The sequence below is a fragment of the Mastomys coucha genome, unplaced genomic scaffold (genome assembly GCF_008632895.1).
Source record: "Mastomys coucha isolate ucsf_1 unplaced genomic scaffold, UCSF_Mcou_1 pScaffold20, whole genome shotgun sequence".
NCBI classification, from domain to species: Eukaryota; Metazoa; Chordata; class Mammalia; order Rodentia; family Muridae; genus Mastomys; species Mastomys coucha.
Window position 1 is genome coordinate 28780079 of NW_022196903.1, and position 20931 is coordinate 28801009.

At 39.0% G+C, this 20931-nt stretch overlaps 1 protein-coding gene across 1 annotated transcript in view; it reads left to right on the top strand.

The window, feature by feature from the left end:
• Nucleotides 1-20931, top strand: part of Exoc4 (exocyst complex component 4) — a 750249-nt gene that overhangs the window by 567145 nt on the left and 162173 nt on the right. Inside the window, exon 12 of the mRNA XM_031381454.1 lies at nucleotides 19761-19897. Coding sequence (XP_031237314.1) covers nucleotides 19761-19897 — 137 coding nt within the window. The remainder of the gene's footprint in view (nucleotides 1-19760; nucleotides 19898-20931) is intronic.

Consider the following 20931-nt stretch of genomic DNA (forward strand, 5'->3'; position numbering starts at 1 on the left):
ATAAGTTCTTTATACATAAATTCCACATTGCACTGTACTTAGTAAAAACTACAGAAAGAACTGCAGGTCAGAAATATTTTAATGTATCTTTCTTGGTGGACTCATTTTCAAATAAAATCTCAAGCAACAGAAGAAATAGGCAGAATCTTCTCCATTAAGATTTTCCCCTCACAGCCAGCCACTGGTGGTGCATGCTTTTAATTCCAGCATTTGGGAGGCAGAGGCAGGTGGCAGGTGGATTTCTGAGTTTGAGGCCAGCCTGGTCTACATAGTGAGTTCTAGGACAGCCAGGGCTATACAGAGAAACCCTGTCTCAAAAAAAAAAAAAAAAGATTTTCCCCTCACATCTACCTCCCTGCATCTCTTTGTACTCAAGTGATACTCAGACCTCATGAAAGAGGTGTTATGGAAATTCATCGAGTATGAAAGTCTTACCTGACTATGCTGGTGCTGGACCCCAGCCTTCACTTGGGAAACTTTAATACGTTAGGCAGACTGTCCACTCTTACTGTCACAAGCTAGTTTCTGTGGTGTACTTTATCTGTCTCAGAGCTTGCCATGAAAGCATTCTCAATGCTCTGTACAATGATTTACACAAATTACCATCACTAAATTTCTCAGTCCTATTTTTTCTTTTACATAGTTTTATCATTTTGACTCACTATAAATATGATGCTTTATGAAGTATGTCAAATCTGCTCTCGGTAGTGTGGTGATTAATTCACTGTTTACTTGTTTGGACTAAAAAACTTAAGGGAAGGGTATAGCAGAGATTACCAGAGGAAAAGGAAAGGGGAAATGATATACTTACGTGTTAGTTAAAAAATGTAGTAAAGACAAAGGAAACACAGACTATTAGTGAGATATAGCTTTGGGCCATCTGTAAGGGTTGAAGAACCACCTGGAATATATGCAGCACCACCATGGGCTGTGGTCCTGGAGTAGAAGAAAAGGAAAGAAATGAGAAAGACAGTTGAGTATGGGAGTTTCTACGCTTTGGAATTCCTGATCCACTGAGATGCTAGCAAGCAGCATGCTCTCCTCACCACGTCACTATGTCCCTTCAAACCATGAGCCAACATCAGCCTCTCCTCCTTTAGGTTGGTTCTTGGCAGCTGTTTGGCCGCAATGAGGAAAGGAACTAGTACAGGGTGTATTTTAGTCATACTCCTGGCCCCCCTACCAAGAGCTGGGTCTAAAATTCTCAGAAATATTGTGAGCTGATTAGTAAAGAAAACAATTAATGAAAAATAAAATCACTGACATCAATAGCAATGATAATAATTGTGAATTAATCAGATCTAATTATTCTACTAGGCTGTACTAATGCCCCTGCTCTTAAAGTTATCTGCATCTATTGTGGCTCCCACCCAAATCACTACCCATGGTGCTGTGCATTTTTCCCAGGTCTTAGTTCAATGATGTCACACTGGCTGTTTAAAATCCACCATATTAGAACTGCTTATGTAACCAAAGCCAGGGAACACAGCAAGTGAAGACACTTCCAACTCCAGGAGACCCAGCTATCAGATGGCTGGCAGCACACAACCAGCCATGCTTATCTCTGCTCCTACCAGTTGTCATGAACTTGAGCTACCACAGTTACCATTTCTCTTCAAGATGTCAAAATTCCCCACCATATATATTCTCTACCTATATCTACTGTAAGTGTCCTTGGTGCTTGATTCTAGTAACCATTAGGCCAAGATTTTTGCTCTGAATTCATGCTTATGTTCTGATCTTGCTCTCTTCCCTTTTTGTCCCCAATGAATCAGCCATCTATTTCTCTGTATCTACCTCCCACCACTTCTACCAACGTGTTTTTAAATGTAGCCATTAGGAATGGAGACAGATAAGAAGAAAAAGAAATATGCTCCAGAAATCATCACAAAAATTAAAATCTATAACATGAACTTTAATAGTTTCCTTCAAATATATGTACCAGTGAAATAAAGAATATTTTAGCCCAGATCCTTCCCTCCAACATCTAAGTGTTGAATTCAGAACCTCATGTTTGCTAGACAAGCTCTAAGCTTCACTCTAAGCCCAAAAGGAACATTTTTTCAAAATGCTTAGAAAATTCCCATTTTGATTTCAGCAATTAAATCAATTTTAGTTTTTACTAAAGGAAGAAATTCAGTTGTCACAAATTTAAGGTACTTATTCTAAGTCAAATGTGCTTTGCACAAATGCCATGGAGACAGAGTGCAAGATGGGTGTCTGTGTCTATGAAAAGAGCAAGTCCGGGAGCCAGAGCATTCATTTGTCTGACCATCTGGAAATCTCCAGTGATCCAGGCTCTTAATTTTACCTCATTCTTAGGATAAAAGAGAAACAATAAGAGGAGAAAATGGGCTGCAAGGGCATTCTACTTTTCATTTAAAAAATAATTCAAGTGATAACAGGAGCAGGGAGTTTAAAAGAAAAAATGAAAGGCCATTATAATGATTTGAATGCTCAGTCTGTATTTTGCTGTGGGTTCTATTGTTCTCAGCTACATGGGAACCATGGCAATTTTATGAATCATTAGAATTTTCTTTCCAAATTATATGTGCATGTTCTCAAAGTGCCTCCTCCTAAGTTCCCCACAGTAAAAGGCTGCCGAACAATTTCATTTAATGCATTTGAATTTTGTGCTAATGTTGTATTTTTAAATATTTGTACTTAGCAAACCAAAGACAAAATAATGACAGCTGAGTCGTTGTACATTTTACATCTCCTACTTTTGAAATTCTGAGTCTGTTTCTGTTCTCATGTACAAGTCTAGTGAGAAGCGGTAGAAATAGGAAACATAGGTTAGCATCAAGGTGGCTTAAAAGCCAATGTTAAAAACAGCATTTGAGCCTTGTGCTTAGGCACATATCATATGAGACACAGTGTCTGCAGAGTCTCCTCTACTACTGATGCCTAAAACCTTACTCCTAGAGCAATGACGGCTCCCAGCGGCCAGTTCACTAATTAGGCCTTTCGATCCAAGTGTGAGCCACAGAAAATCAGTGAGTGAAGGAGAGAAAGAGAGATTTAGAGTTAGTTTATTTCCTTGGGCAGAATTAGTCTTCCTGTTTGGGACATTAAAACATTCACACCTTTATAAACGGTGATATTATAGATTTTTATGTTTTATCTTGTTTTAAGAATGAAGGAGTTTCTCTTTACTTAATAAAATAAAAGGTTAGATCACTGTCCATCTACTTTTTTTTCTGATTAGTGAAATCCCACTGTCTAGGAAGCATTGTACACTCTAAGTATTGGCTGTGTCTGTGCCAGGGGTGTAGGTGTTTCCTGTGTGAAGACTGTCTTAGAAGGAAGCACTTCAAAGTCTCAGTATTCTGGGTTTTAACCACATACTATTCTTATACATGGTAGGAAAGCTGCCCCCCTGGGCAGTGTGTAGGTGGTTCTATTACTGTTCTTTTCACACTAGCTTTGGCAGGATGCCCTGGAGTTTAGTTCATTGGAATGCATCATGGGGATTTCCAAGCTCATTTTTGGTCCATTTCCTCACAAGTAATGCGCTCCAGTAGCTAAAGTCTAACAAAGAGAAGCATGAATGATGTCCACCGAAAATTTAGAAGGTGACCACAAACCGACATTTCTGTTACCATGGGTGACTGGAGATGTCATCCGGGGTCATGAAGAATATCCTGTTCCTTGCAAATGAAGAAAGGGACAAAGACTCATTCAACTCTCCCAAGTCTGGCAACAGGAAAATCACCTTGGGAGCCTAGCTCTTCTATTGGCTAGTCTTTCAATTTTGGATGCCTGCAACACATTCCAGCTTGTCCAACATGGAAAGGTCACATAGAATAATTAAGTTTGTTCCTAGAGTGAGCTAGAATGCTAGGTTACAACTGCCAGATTTTTTTTTTTTTTTAATGAGAAGCAACTTTAGAAGTCGTTAGTCCTCAGATGTGTTCTCTCTAAGTATGGAGCTTATTTGGGTTGTAGTCTCCTTTTGAACAAATTTCCCCTTGCATGTGCGGATGATTGCACACTTGCTCACATGCTCTCTCCCCAGAACAGGTCCATATGTTCCATTTTTACTGGAAGCCAAGCTTCCCATTCCTTCTCCTCCTCAGGGAGCTCCAGATCTCACCTCAGAGGTACCTGAGTAACCCAGGCTGAAAGAATTTGTAGTGATGCTTGTCAGCATAATTGATTATTATTTGGTATGAGCCACCAAAGAGAGGTGAGCCTGCAGAGAGTGGAACAAATTTGTATGTTGTATGAACCGCCCATTGGGTCCACCCTGTCTTCTTCCTCTGACATGTTGATTTATATATTTGCAACTCTTCCCTAATGAATCATGTCCTGTTGTAAGTCACTGGAACCTCCTGCTGAGCACCCTACCTCTACTAACACAAGAACAGTAAAAGATCTGCTCTGAATTCTTGGTTCTGTTAGTTGGCCCTAAGAGAAATGGTTAAGAATGTCTAATCTTTTAAAAGAACAAAAATCACATAAAATGTTTGAATAATATTGCTACCTTAAGGAACAAGCTCCTGTGATTACAGATGCTTTGCCACATGACAGAGTCTGGTCAGAGTGACTTGAAAATGTAAGAAATGTAAAGAAATGAAAGCATGTCCCAGCACCTTTGGTGGCAGCTTGACGTTCTGGCATCCTCTGCAAACCTTCTAACTGTAAACTGCTTTGAGTGTTAGACTTGCTATAAAATGGGGAAGCTAATGACTGTTCTACTTTCTCACAATCTGTTAGGATCTTACTTGAGATATTTAGAGTGTGTGGTGTTTTCAAGAACAGGAAGTGTAGTATTCGAAATGCTGTGGTTATGTCAATAGCAGTGCAGGAGAAATTATGCTAGGACCCAATTTGAAGAAATCTTAGTCCTGTGCCCTTCTAGTCTGTCTTTTCATCTTAGGTATCAATTCCTGGTGAATTAGAATGCCAGAGTTTGGGGAAAATAAAAAGAGAGAAGAGGGCTAAACAGAGGACTTGAGCAATCCATGACTATCCTTGGCTACTGGCATTGAAGGTCCATGCCTCCAGAAGGCTAGCCAAACAGAACTTCCTACTGATCATCTCTCTTGTCTATCCTGTGCACTTACTGAGTTGCATACTTCACACCTTCTTTCATGCCATCTTTCCAGTGACTGCCTCTCTTCCCTCTCCTCACCCTGTGTTCATAGCTTTCTGAAAACCTGGCCTCCCCAAATCTATCACTATAACAATTGTAAAGGTTGTATAAACCTTCTGCAAGCATCCATCAGTCATTTGACCTTGCTGAACATTGCATGAATAGACTACCAAAGCCATTAGCCCATCATTTACAGTTGAGTAGAAGCAACACAAACAGTGCTTATAAGATGGGCTGTGTATTTAGGCTGCTTGAGCTCAAATACTAAATATACCTTGTTGATGCCTGAATAAGATTTTCGTGAGTTAAATAAGATAATGTATATAAAGTGTGTAGAGTTCACTATAATCTTCTAGTTTGTTTCAAAATTTTCTTTAAAAGTTAAACCTCAAGAAGATAGGAAATCTGTGTGCCTATGTGTGTACAGTGGCACTGCTACATCCTACAGCATAGTGTGTGATAGTGCCTGGCTCATAACTGATGCTGTCTCAGTGAGTATTGGATTGTGAAAGATAGTTTACTCATTTACAATCCCTATTTTTACCCTAATATAAATTGTATTTACATTTGTAGTTATTTCCATAGTAAGAGAAAGGAGTAGTCGTTTGGCACTTGAGATCTCAAAGGGTCAGAATTTGTCTTTCAGAATCTCTGTTCTCTGTAAATGTGTCTAGACAACTGCCTTTCAAGTCTCTTTGCTTTTTTGCTGCTGCTTTATTTTTTTTTCCTTTTGAACAACTTAGCTTTAGAAAATCTTCTGTATTTGTTATGTTCAGAAACTAACAAGGGGGTTTCCAAAATGTATTTGTTTCCACTGTAGAATGTGCAATATTAAGCTCTTTGGGAAGAATGTTTAGCAGTAAACAGCTGTGAAGGACAGCTCTAGAAGATACTGATGATTGGATGAAACCCTCCAGGTTCTTCTGTCTCCTATGTGGGGCCAGAGGGGGGCGGTGAGGGTTGAGGGGGAGTAGAGTAACTGCCTTGTTGTTTATGGTGGTCTGGTGTTCTTGCTAATCCTTTTCCTCAGCATTTGTTCCTTACCTATGGTTCTTGTTGGTGCTACTTTGGTGTTTTGTTTTGTTTTGTTTGAAGGGAAAATGCTGGTGCAGTACATGTTTTATTATAATGATATTTTATCGATGATCTTCTCCAAGTATAAAATACTTCAGTAGCATGGGAAGTCTAAGCTAATGGCAATGGCCAAGGTTGACCTGTTGTCATTTCCTAAGAGGAAGAGTTCATGTAAAGTAAATAATCAAGAGGCCTCAGGGTGTTACTTGAAGGCAAATAAAACTTTTAAGTATTTCATAGTGACTGTTATTCTTCCTGACTGAGAAATCAAGATTGGTCAGCAGCTTCACCTATACTACTCCTCTATATATCATTTAGCAAAATAAAATTATATTGATATGCAAGAATAATGAAATGTGATCTGCTGTTATTTTCTCAAAAACAATTACTAATGTAAAACTTAGTATTTCATTTTCCTATGCTGCCTTCTCACTTCAATTATGAAGTCTAGGTCATGGCACAGACTTAAATTATTCCAAATATCATGATCAGTTTTCTATATGCTTTCAAAGTTGAGTCTCTGGCCTCTTCTATTCATCTCAGATGAATTTATTTACAGCAATTACAGTATACTTATAGTGTTGCACTTCCACACTCCGGAACAGTTGCACTTGAGAAATATCTACTCTGGAAATACTAAAAGTCAAACAAGAAATTAGCAATATCTTCTGTAATCAAGGAATTACCTTTTGAAAATCCAACTCCAGCTAGTCCCTGAGCATGTTATATATCAGAACAAGACTCCCTAGAAGGTAAGAAGGAATCAAACTGAGCCATCAGACTGAGCCATCTCAGTCTCATTCTCCAAGGTTTTAAAGAGCAAATAAGCTTGTGTAATTGCCTATATGAGTTTTAAACAAATCTAGTATTTTTCTGATTCTCCAAAATTTTACATCATTTTTTTCTGAGGCAATAATAAACCCTGCTTAATCGTTTGGCTTGATGAAGGAGCTTCAGAATGCTTCTCTGTGACTACACTACAGATCTACATTTGAAGTAGGTCATCAGGTGATTAGTGACATCAAAATGGATTCATTTACTGCATCTTGTTTTTGGAAGAGAGATTTTCAAAATATTTTGTCCTCCATACATACATGCTTCATAAAAGAGTTGGCTTCTGACCGCCTCTCAGCCTGCTCTTCCGACTCTTCCACTCTCCCCACTCCCCCCTCCCCATCACAAAGGAACACTTGGATGCTTGAATCCAATTTTAGTTCGAATACACACTGTTTCACTAACCTCAAGGTCTTCACTAGCACTCTTGTTCAGCCTATAAAAACTGTTATTTTGGCACTCAATTCAGGTGCAAATCCTTCTTTCTTAACACTGTCCAACCATCTGCCTCAGTACCATTAACTCTTTTGCTATACCTCCGCTGTATTTTGGATAAACTCATTTGTCCATCCATAATTGCTAGTAGGCAGGAATCCTGTCCTTTTTTTGGCCTTGACTCTTTAGTCCAGTGTCACACACAGAAAAAATAGTTTTCTATTTAATGAATTAGTTAAACTTGATCTTCTCTAGACAACTCTTACCTGGTGGTCAGCAGTAATAGTTTCAGTAATTGTGTTGTACCTTCACATTTAAAAATGCATAAGACATTAAAACAGGATGCAGAAAAAGGGGTGGACCAATCTTAGAACTTTCGGAAGGAGTGTTTGTTTATGCACTGAGTAAATAGAATAGTTTAAAACTGAAGTTTACCATCTGCCCATGTGCCACCAAGCAGATTTCTTTTTCCAAACCCCCCCCCACACACACACACACGTTTAGCACAAATGGCTACCATCCTAACAGTGTCACTACTGATAACCTTTAATCCTGAGCCTCTCCCCATCAAATCGGATCCTAAAAACTCTTCTGTAACTGCCTGTTTCCATTCAACAGTTTCTCCATGCTCCTGATCCCTAGGACTGTTCAAGTGTACCACTAATCTGTTATTCTACAGGCCTTTTATCTCTGCAGCATCTCATTGTATTATGGCTTTACTTTTCATTCCTTTTTGAGTGGCCAATTTTTTGTTAGTCACTTCCTAGTTTTGCTGTAGGTGTAAGATGTTTTTATTAAAAAACAAACTTAAGAGTACATCTTGAGTTTCCCACTTGTCATCCTCTTTCCTCAGTGAGGTACTGAAGGGAATCGTGTATAGACTGGCATTAAGGAGATTACTGAGCACCTTTTATGTATCAGGTCCTATATATCCTGTCTCTTCAGAAATCTTATGGATCATTGGAAGAGCAATTAAAAGCATGGAAATATTATAGAAAATAAATCTAAGATGTCTGACTGTTTTTAGCAGGAAGTCCCTCTCCCCTCTCAGTGTGGGCTTAGAAAGAATCTTCCATCAGGGAAGAGAGAATGTCCTCCCTCAGGTTGGAAAGATAAGAAAATGTTTTCCAGGCAAAGAGGACAAGGGACAAAGCATTTTAGGCAATAATAAGACCCTGAAATAGTCATGGGTGATTGAAAGGAGTCCAACAAAGCTGAACCTTACAGATCTGGGTGGGGTGTGGTAGAAGGCTAGAGATGAAAGGTAGAAGCCATATAAAGGGCCTTTTGCATTACCTGAAGAACATCAGCCTAGCTCACTAAAGAGTTTGAGGCTGTGAGAGACATGATCAAATATAACTTAAAACTGTTTCCTAAACTTCACATTGTAAAGGATAGTCATCTTAAGTACAAAGACTGTTCGTGCTTTTACTCATGCAGTAGCTACCCATTCCAAATCTATCCAGCACCTAAAAGATCCTTCGCTTCCCTATCACAGTCTATCCCCTTGAAGGGAGGCTACTGTTCTAGCTGATCTCATCAATTCAATGTGTGGGTATGTGAGGGTGTGATTTTGGTTTTGCTCCCCCCTTCTGAAAGTACTATGTATTACTTCATTAAATATATTTTATAAATAACCTATATTGTGTTAGCTATCCAGGCCCAGTGTTCATGATATGAGGGAATGGTCATTGAGTTTATTTTTTAAAATTACAGTCTAGTGGATGAGACAGCCAAGTAATTATCAGGGGCCACAGAAGAGGACACTTAAAGTGGGTAACACATGTGCTAATGCATCAAGAAAGGGACTCATGAAATAGGAAAAGCATTGTACACAGAAAGATCTAGAGGCATGAAGGCATAGAGGCAGGGGGTTAGTTGGATGCAAACATGAGATGACTAGTAACCTAGGATGGATAATCAAGGGATGTGCATGGAGAGAAGCCAAGGGAAGTAGAAGAGCCAAAATTAAGCAGGTTTGTATTATAGGAAGAGAAATGAGTGGATGGGAAAAGAAGCCCTAAAATTTTCCCTCTACCTGTCCAAGCATGTCATTAGACCTACTTGCTGTAGAAAATATACCGATAAATACATTTTAAGCAAATGTAAAGGGATGGCCTATGGCAAATGTTTTTATGTTTTGGGTTTTTTTAAGTCCATTAATTAGAATAAAGATAGCCTACTACAGTCATTTCCAGAAGATTCATGGTAGCATTAATATATGAAGGCTTTCAAGTCTCCCAGTATAGAAATAATTTCAGTTTTCTTTATCTTATCATTTTCCAAAGTATTTGAGCATGGGGCCAACTTTCTATAATAGAAATATTTATGTTTATTTTATGAAGCACAATTTCGGCAAACAGTGGTCTGTGTCTCAAAAAAACCAACACCCCCCCCCCCAAAAAAAGTGTTCTCCATTCATAAGGCTTTTTTTTTTTTTTTTGGTCTGTGCATTGATCAGGTTCAACTCTAGGATCACCCTCATGCAGGCAAGTGTTCTACTAATGAGTTAACCTTAACTCTGCGTAGATTCTTTTCAATGCAGAACCAAGCAGCTGGTTCTTATGCACACCCTGTGGCACCTTGAGCTACTCTTGTATCCCTGTCAGAACTTCAGTTGTTGATGTTTCAGCGCAGCTTCTCATTGCAGTTGCTGTCTTGGCATTTTTTCCCTTTGTTTTTTGCCTTCTCCAGACTTCATTACCTGCCAATAAGTTGTAAGAACTGTGAACTTAGCTATTTCTAAATAAATATAAATCACTTTTAAGTTTTAATAGATGTGTTTAATAGAAAATATAATGAATAAAATCACTTTTACTTATTATGAAGTCCTTATACTCACACTAGCAAACTTCTAAGTTAATACTACACCAGGAAAGCAATGGTGATGCTTAAACAAAAAAATCAAACAAATAAAATGAGGATTGACCTTGTTGAAATTTAATATTTCCAGCACTTATCTGTCAGAACCACTGATTTGGAAATTGTTGTAACTTCTTGAAAAAGGTAGACCTTTTTCCCCATAAAAATTCCCATCATTTTGCAGAGTGCAGTTTCATTTTCCTTGAAGAGAATGTAGTGATTGATTATCCAGAGTGCTGTGGTGACAAGGTAAACCAACCAAATAGCTCAGAAATTGTATGTAATCATATAGCATCACATAGGGGCCATGTCGAGCACAGCCACTGGAATTAAATTGTGCCTTTATCGTTAGTCCCTGCTGGTATTTCCTGCTCACCTCCAAAACCTCCACCTGCAGGGACTATTCAGTCATCCTTTCTCCTCCAAACTCTGTCAGTTCCATTCTTATTACCCAAAAGCACTGCAGTAGATATAGAACAAACCTCCCTCACCCAAAGAGAGTGCAAGCTGCAGGTGCCTGTTTCCCATGTCCCTTGCCTATGTGACTTTCAGAAAGAAGATTTTACATTTCCTATGTGAGCATTCTCTTATTAGATCTGAAGATGCTGCCATGTGATGAGCAAGTGAAAGGAAGGATGGGAGATGAATAAGAGGAAAAGGGGCATGTCAATCCCTTCTGAGAGGCTGATAATCTAGTTGTGAAGGCCAGACACACCTGCAAAAGCTTGAGAACAGTTACACACTACTAATTCAGCCAGTGTCAAAGTACCAATGCAGAGATTGAATACATGAGTCATGTGGGCCAATAAAGGAGCAATCAAATTATCCTTGTTATTAGTGGACTAAATTGAGTCACAGTAAAGGAAGGGGCTACCCAAGCTACCCGAAGCTGATTATCAATCATGTAATTGAGGCTAGAACCAGGCCCTTTTTCCTAATGATCAGAGTAATCTCCTCATGTTCATCTTACAATGCTTTAGAATTGAAGCAGGCTTTGTGAGGATTGCTGAGCTTCTCTCTGCCTTATTAATTGCTGTCCACATTTTGTAGCATATCCTGTGCTCTGAGTTGGGATGAGGATTTTAGATGCTTAACATAGGGACATGTAGCCAGGCAGAATCAATTCCTGTCAGTCACACACAAATACAGAGGAATGGGATTATAGATCAGGGTGAAGCTGCAGTGCTTTAATCTCAAAATCAATACAGAAAAGGAAGTTGAACTTGTGTGGATTCTATAGAGACTGTAATTTAGTTTCCTATGAGGTTTGCCTTACATAATATAATGTTCCTTTCTTCTTTCCTTCTAATTATTTCAGTAGGAATGGGGAGAGGAGGAGAGGCATAGGAGACAGAAACCTCTACCACCAAATCATCTCAAATAAGCATACAACTATAACTCATAATTCAAGCTAATCCTCCACTGTATTTACTTTGATCTGATCTTTTTATTTTCAGGGAAAAAGTATCTAAAATCCTGTCTCCATAGTCTATCTTTAAGCATAATAAAATGCTTCTTTGATTCTTTCCTAGGTCACTGTGAGACTATACAAACTATTTTTTAATATTTATTTTTATGGCTAACTCTGCTATAGCCTGTGTGATTTTATTCTAATAAATATATAGCAAACTCTTTATTGACCAAAGGATTCTAGACTGGCAGGCATGCAATTAATATTTACTCCAGTGTAATTCTGCCCTTGTTGCAAGAGTCATGAAATAATAGTTTAAAAAACCAAGTCTTTTCTCAAAGGTTTAGAATTTATTAAATGTCCCTCTTTTCAGAAGTAACACTGACTTGCTACATAGTGCTCTAGGTTTAAGATGGTTTTATTATTTCTAAATTTGGAAGTTCTTTGGTTCAATAAAGTCATAGTCTGTGTATGCCCTTCTTCACCTATGCTGACAATAGTACCATCATTTGGCTCTGGAATTGCCCTCAAGAGCCTTCCTCTAAAAAGAGATACTGAAGGCTGCTGAAGCTTTAAGAGTCAGGTAGAATGGGCTGTCTCCAGTCCGCTGGGGGAATGTCCTAGCAAGGGACTGTAGAGCCCAGCAACAATCTCTTTTCTTAAGCGCCAGCCATGCCTTGAGCAGTTTAGTTTCACCATCTGATTCTACCAACATGTGCAACCTTAGCACAAGCCAAAAACAACCCAGCCAGTAACTTATGAATGGAAACCTCCAAAGTGAGCAAAAGTAGCCTTTCTCTTGCGAAGTTGGCTATCTCCTTTGGTTGTTATGTTAACAGATATAAATGAGAAGCAGAAGTCCCACAACCCCCAGAGAAAGCTCCACTCCCAGGTTCTCTAGTGAGCCCAGGATCTGAGGATCACCAGTGATTAGAACACAACAGCTGTTCCAACACCAAGGGGAGTCACTGGGACCAGCAGGCTCCAGGGACACAGGAACCCCTCCTGACCAGTGGCTCGAGTTCCTTCCAGTCTGCTCATGTCTGTCTTCCACGTGAACTTGGCTAGGCCCCCCAACCCCCTGAGGAGGCTACACTCCGAGGAGCACAACCAGGATCTTAGGATCTCAGGATCCCAGGATCCCAGGAGCTTCTTCACACCCTTAGGATCTTAGGATCTCAGCATCTCAGAGGCAACTTGACTGCTAGGAACTCTGACACACCGAGAATCTCAGGATCACAGGATCCCAGAATCACAGGATCACAGAGACAGCTGGACGCTGAGGAGTTCTGACTCAACCAGGATCACAGGAAGGACAGACTCCAGTCATATATAATAAGAACAGGGAGCACTAGAGATAATCAGATGGCAGGAGGGAAGTGTAAGAACAGAAGCAACAGAAACCAAGGTTACTTAGCATCATAGAACCCAATTCTCCCACCATAGCAAGTCCTGGATACACCATCACACCTGAAAAGCAAGATTCAGATCTAAAGTCACTTCTCATGACGATGATGGAGGACTTTAAGAAGGACATAAATAATTCCCTAGAGGAGTACAGAAGAACACAGGTAAACAGGTAAAAGCCCTTAAAGAGGAAACACAAAAATGTCTTAAAGAACTACAGGAAAACACAATCAAACAGGTGAAGGAAATGAACAAAACCATCCTAGATCTAAATATGAAAATAGAAATAATAAAGAAATCACAAAAGGAGACAACCCTGGAGATAGAAAACCTAGGAAAGAGATCAGGAGTCATAGATGCAAGCATCACCAACAGAATACAAGAGATAGAAGAGAGAATCTTAGGGGCAGAACACACCTTAGAAAACATTGACACAACAGTCAAAGAAAGTGCAAAATACAAAAAGCTCAGAACTCCAAACATCCAGGAAATCCAGGACACAATGAGAAGATCAAACCTAAGGATAATAGGTATAGAAGAGAGTGAAGATTCCCACCTTAAAGGGCCAGTCAATATCTTCAACAAAATTATAGAAGAAAACTTCCCTAACCTAAAGAAAGAGGTATCCATGAACATACAAGAAGCCTACAGAACTCCAAATAGACTGGACCAGAAAAGCATTTCCTCCCATCACATAATAATCAAAACACTAAATACATTAAATAAAGAAAGAATATTAAAAGCAGTAAGGGGAAAAAGTTAAGTAACATATAATGGCAAGCCTATCAGAATTACACCAGTCTTCTCAGCAGAGACTATGAAAGCTAGAAGATCCTGGGCAGATGTCATACAGACCCTACAAGAACACAAATGCCAGCCCAGGCTACTATACTCAGCAAAACTCTCAATTATCATAGACGGAAAAAACAAGATATTCCACAGCAAAACCAAATTTACAGAATATCTTTCCACAAATCCATCTCTACAAAGGGTAACAGATGGAAAACACCAACACAAGGAAGGAAACTACACCCTAGAGAAAGCAAGTAGTCTTTCAACAAATCCATAAGAAGGTAAGCATACAAACATAATGCCACTTCTAACAACAAAAACAAAAGGGAATAACAATCACTTTTCCTTAATATCTCTTTAACATCAATGGACTCAATTCCCCATAAAAAGACATAGATTAACAGACTGGATACATAAACAGGACCCAGCATTTTGCTGCATACAGGAAACGCACCTCAGTGACAAAAATAGACACTACCTCAGAGTAAAAGGTTGGAATACAATTTTCCAAGCAAATGGTCCCAAGAAACAAGCTGGAGTAACCATTCTAATATCAAATAAAATCGTCTTTCAACCAAAAGTTATCAAAAAAGATAAAGAAGGACCCTTCATACTGGTCAAAGGTAAGATCTACCAAGATGAACTCTCAATTCTGAACATCTATGCTCCAAATGCAAAGGCACCCACATTCATAAAGGAAACTTTAACAAAGCTCAAGGCACACATTGCACACTACACAATAATAGTGGGAGACCTTAACATCCCACTCTTAGCAATGGACAAATTCTAGAAACAGAAACTAAACAGAGACACATTGAAACACAGAATTTATGAACCAAATAGATCTAACAGATATTTATAGAAAATTTCATCCTAAAGCAAAAGAATATACCTTCTTCTCAGCACCTTCTCAGCACCTCATGGTACCTTCTCCAACATTGACCATATAATTGGCCTCAAAACAGGTCTCAACAGATGCAAGAAGATTGGAATAATCCCATGCACCCTATCAGATCACCAAGGACTATAAGACTGGTCTTAAATTCCAACAGAAACAATGGAAAACACACATAAACATGGAAGCTAAACAACGCTCTACTCAATGATAACTTGGTCAAGGAAGAAATAAAGAAAGAAATTAAAAACTTTTTAGAATTTAATGAAAATGAAGACACATCATACCAAAATTTACGGAACACAATGAAAGCAGTGGTAGGAGGAAAACTCATAGTTCTAAATGCCTCCAAAAAGAAGCTGGAGAGAGCTTACACTATCAGCTTGACAGCATACCTGAAAGCTCTAGAACAAAAAGAAGCAATTGCACCCAAGAGGAATAAAAGGCAGGAAATAATCAAACTCAGGGTTTATATGCCCCAGATAGAAACAAAAAGAACTATACAAAGAATCAACAAAACCAGGAACTGGTTCTTTGAGAAAATTAACCACATAGATAAACCCTTAGCCAGACTAACCAGAGAGCACAGAGACACTATCCAAATTAATAAAATCAGAAATGAAAAGGGAGATATAACAACGGAAAAATGTGGAAACTCAAAAAATCATCAGATCCTACTACAAAAGTTTATACTCAACTAAATTGGAAAATCTGGATGAAATGGACAATTTTCTAGACACATGCAAGGTGCCAAAGTTAAAACAGGATCAGATAAACAGTCCCATAACCCCTAAAGAAATAGAAGCAGGCATTAATAGTCTCCCAAGCAAAAGAAGCCCAGGACCAGATGGGTTCAGTGGAGAATTCTATCATACCTTTAAAGAAGACCTAATACCAATACTCATCAAACTATTCCACAAAATAGAAACAGAAGGTACACTACCCAATTCATTCTATGAAGCCACAATTACACTTATACTTAAACCACACAAAGACCAAAGAAAGAGAACTTCAGACCAATCTACCTTATGAACATTGATGCAAAAATACTCAGTAAAATTCTTGCCAAGTGAATCCAAGAACACATCAAAACGATCATTCACCACAATCAAGTAAGCTTCATCCTAGAGATGCAGGAATCATTCAATATATTGAAATCCATCAACATAATCCACTACATAAACTCAAAGAAAAAAACCACGTGATCATTTCATTAGATGCTGAAAAAGCATTTGATAAAATTCAGCATCCCTTCATGTTAAAAGTCTTAGAAAGATCAGGAATTTAAGGCCCATGCTTAAACCTACTAAAAGAAAATATACAGCAAACCAGTAGCCAACATCATCCTGAATGGAAAAAAATTTGAAGCAATCCCACTAAAATCAGGGACTAGACAAGGCTGCCCACTCTGACCCTATCAATTCAGCATAGTACTTGAAGTTCTAGCAAGGGCAATTAGACAACAAAAGAAGGTCAAAGGATCCATGTTGGAAAGGAAGAAGTCATATCACTTTTGCAAATGATATGATCATATACTTAAATGACCCCAAAAATTCTACCAAAGAACTCCTAAATCTGATAAACAACTTCAGCAAGGTGGCTGTATATAAAATTAACTCAAAACAAATGAGTAGCCTTCTTCTACTCAAAGGATAAGCAGTCTGAGAAAGAAATTAGAGAAATGACACACTTCACAATAACCACAAATAATATTACATACTTTGGTGTGACTCTAACCAAGCAAGTGAAAGACATATATGATAAGAACTTCCAGTCTCTTAAGAAAGAAATCAAAGAAGATCTCAAAAGATGGAAAGATCTCCCATGCTATAGATTGGCAGGTTTAATATAGTAAAAATGGCCATCTTGCCTAAAGCAATCTACAAATTCAATGCAATCCCCATCAAAATTCCAACCCATTTCTTCACAGAGTTAGAAAGAGCAATTTGCAAATTCATTTGGAATAACAAAAACCCAAGATAGTGAAAACTATTCTCAGCAATAAAAGAACCTCTGAAGGAACCACGATCCCTGATCTCAAGCTGTATTACAGAGCAATAGTGATAAAAACTGCATAGTATGGGTACAGTGACAGGCAGGTAGATCAATGGAACAGAATTGAAGACCCAGAATTGAACCCACACACCTATGGTCACTTGATCTTTGACAAAGGAGCTAAAACCATCCAGTGGAAAAAAGATAGCATTTTTAACAAATGGTGCTGGCTCAAGTGGAGGTTAGCATGTAGAAGAATACAAATTGATTGTACAAAGCTCAAGTCCATGGTGGATCAATTACCTCCATATAAAACCAGATACACTGAACTTATAGAGGAGAAAGTGGAGAAGAGCCTTGAACATATAGGCATAGGAGAAAAATTCCTGAACAGAACACCAATGGCTTGCACTGTAAGATCAAAAATCGACAAATGGGACCACATGAAATTGCCAAGCTTCTGTAAGGCAAAGGACACTGTCAATAGGACAAAAAGGCAACCAATAGATTGGGGAAAGATCTTTACCAATCCTAAATCTAATAGAGGCCTAATATCCAATATATACAAAGAATTCAAGAACTTAGACTCCAGAGAACCAAATAACCCTATTAAAAAATGGGGTACAGAGCTAAACAAAGAATTTTCAACTGAGGAATATAGAATGGCCGAGAAGCACCTACAGAAATGTTCAATATCCTTAGTCATCAGGGAAATGCAAATCAAGATAACCCTGAGATTCTACCTCACACCAGTCAGAATGGCTAGGATCAAAACCTCAGGTGACAGCAGATGCTGGAGAGGTTGTGGAGAAAGAGGAACACTCCTCCTCTGCTGGTGGGATTGCAAGCTGGTACAACCACTCTGGAAGTCAGTTTGACAGTTTCTTAGAAAATTAGACATTATATTATCTAAGGACCCAGCTATACCACTCCTGGTCATATACCCAGAAGATGCTCCAACATGTAATAAGGACACATGCTCCTCTATGATCATAGCAGCCTTATTTATAGTAGCCAGAAGCTGGAAAGAACCCAGATGTCCTTCAACAGAGGAATGGATACAGAAAATGTGGTACATTTACACAATGGAGTACTACTTACCTATTAAAAATGATGAATTCATGAAATTCTTAGGCAAATGGATAGAACTAGAGAATATCATCCTGAGTGAGGTAATCCAGTTGCAAAAGAAAACACATGCTATACACTCACTGATATGTGGATACTAGCCAAAGCTCCAAATAACCAGGATACAAGTCATAGACCACATGAAGCTCAATAAGAAGGAGCTTCTTAGAAGGGGAACAAAATACTCACAGGAGCAAAGATGGAGATAAAGTGTAGAGCAGAGACTAAAGGAAAGGCCACCCAGAGGCTGTCCCACCTGGCGATTCATCCCATATACAGGTACCAAACCCAGACACTATTGTGGATGACAAGAAATGCAAGTTGAAAGGAGCCTGCTATAGTCGTCTCCTGAGAGGCGGATGTTAGCAGCCAACCATTGGACTGAGCTCGGGGTCCTGTTAGAGAATGGACTGAATGAGTTGAAGGGGTTTGCAACCCCATAGGAAGAACAACAATATCAACCAACCAGACCCCCTCCCAGAACTCCCAGGAACTAAGCTATCAACCAAGGAATGCATATGGCTCCAGCTGCATATGTAGCAGAAGATGGCCTTGTCATGCACCAGTGGAAGGAGAGGTCCTTGGTCCTATGAAGGCTAGATAGATGCCCCAGTGTAGGGGAATGGAGGGCCGGGAGGTGGAAGTGGGTAGGTGGGTGGAGAAACACCCTCATAGAAGCCAGGGGAAGGAGGATGAGGGAGGGAAACCGGGAAAGGGGATAACATTTGAAATGTAAATAAAGAAAATATCCAATTTTTTTTTAAAAAAAAGAGAAAAGAGAGAGAGAAGCATAGTGAACTCATGGAAAATAATGTGATGTGGTTAAAACTCAGGCCAGTGCTAAAGCAGACTAGGAGGCAAAATGAGCAGAGCCTGGAACCCTTGCTTTCCTGTTTCATCTTTCTCAGCCTGTTTACTCCTCTTTTCACTGATAGTAATTACATGCCTGCTGAAAGGGTTAATTAAGTAAAAGCAAGTGAAGTGCTTAGTGTTATGCCCTGTACTTATAAGAACCCTGTAAAATTCATGATAACCATGAGTATTATGTGACTTTCAAATGATGTAACACATGCTACAAACACCCTGCAAGCTGTAAGAGGTGGCCCAAATGTTACCTGTTGTTCTTAATATAATGGTAGTTTTGAAATTTAAAATAAATCATGGAAGCCTTTTTCTTTTCACTGCCTCTAGGAGATCTGTACTCAGGTAGTAATAAATCCCGAAGGCGATAAATAAGGCTTCTATTCACTATGAACACTCTTTCTTAAAATCAAAAAGAAGTTCCAGTAATGGTAACGGGAGCCCATAATCCCAGAACATGGGAAATTAAAGCAGGGGGTGTCATTAATTTAAGCCATTCTGGGCTGTCTCACAAGTTCAATGCCTACCTGAGCTATATAGAAAAACTCAGTCTCAAAAACAGCAAGGAATGGGGATGTTGCTTAGGGAGAGAGTGCAAAATCCTGATTTCCATCCACAGCACCATAATATAATAATAATAATAATAATAATAATAATAATAATAATAATAATAATAATAATAATACAGATACAGAGACACCTATAGATGCCATGAAGTCCACAAAATCTTTTGAAAAATTTCTATCCTGTACCATTTCTGAGAAAATTCCTTTCAGGTCCTTGAAAGACTAGCTCTGTGTGAGATATTTATTTGGATGTTGATTTTAATCCATATTTTTTAGGTGCCACAAACCCTCAAGAAGGTCAAGTGCTATCACGTCCTTTCAGTTGCCCTTGCTTATCCTGTATATTATTTCTAAATAGACATCTCATGGTTTCTGTGTCTTCTCCTTTTTATTTATTCCCAGAGCACAATCATCGTGGAGAAGACAGTACAAGACCTCATGAACCTTATGCATGACTTGAGTGCATATTCAGATCAGTTCCTCAACATGGTGTGTGTGAAGCTCCAGGAGTACAAGGACACATGCTCCACAGCCTACAGGTAGGGCACTAGTGGGAATGCTGACTCAGTGTGAGCCTGGCAGCGGCTCTGCCTGACAACACTGCCTTTCTTACCTACTTCCCTGAGTTGGTTAAAACGCATCATAGAGTGTACCATCTCGGTGTCTTAGACACTGACAAAGGGAATGAAAGGAGCCAAGGGGCAGAGACACTTAAGATGACCGTGATGTATCAGCTCAGGGGTCATCTCTGATTTCCATCGAAACCTAGAAGTACAAGATGTGTCTTCCTCAAGAAAACTTCAGGTCTTAAAAGCACATTCCTACTGACATTGATCTGAAGCCCAACTACTGTCAGAAAAGGACAGTTACACCTGATTTTAGCATCAGTTGAAGGGAGAAAAACTCTGGTATGAACTTGACCTATTAGGCCTCAGATTTCTTTTTTCTGGTTTCAACACATCATCTGGAGCTCATGGCAAGATCATAGCACTTCAATAGTTTTCATAGAAAACTATTATTAGGAACAAATTATGGCCTGGTTGACAAGACTTGAGACAATTGTAGAAAAAAAAAGGGAACTAGAATAAACTCCTAAATTATATGTGACATGTAATTATGGATGGGGAGGGACAGTACAATGCATAGTCATAATCTGTGAGATACCCCAGAGAAAGCAGATTACAGACAGGAGTGAGTTTGCAGAAGGTGAGGTACATACTGGACAGAGGACGTTCATGGAAGTGAAGACAATCAGCAAGGCATTGCAGTAAAGGAAAGGGCACCCAACACAGTGGTGTGGCACTGGGAGGAGACAGTAAGAACTGCCTAAGTAGGAAGTAATGGAGATGATGTTATCTAGGAAGAGGGACATTAACCAACAACGGGTCTGAGGCAGCAAGATTTGGACATGTAGATGTCCTGAGAGTTCTACAGGAGTAAGGAAAAACAGTAATCTAAAAGAGTGACATCACTCCCATGAACGCAGGCCTCTCTCATCCCAGCAGGAAGTATTATTTATCCATTGTCTCATGCCTCAATTAAATTTAAAAAGTCCTTATCCCATTGAGTTGTG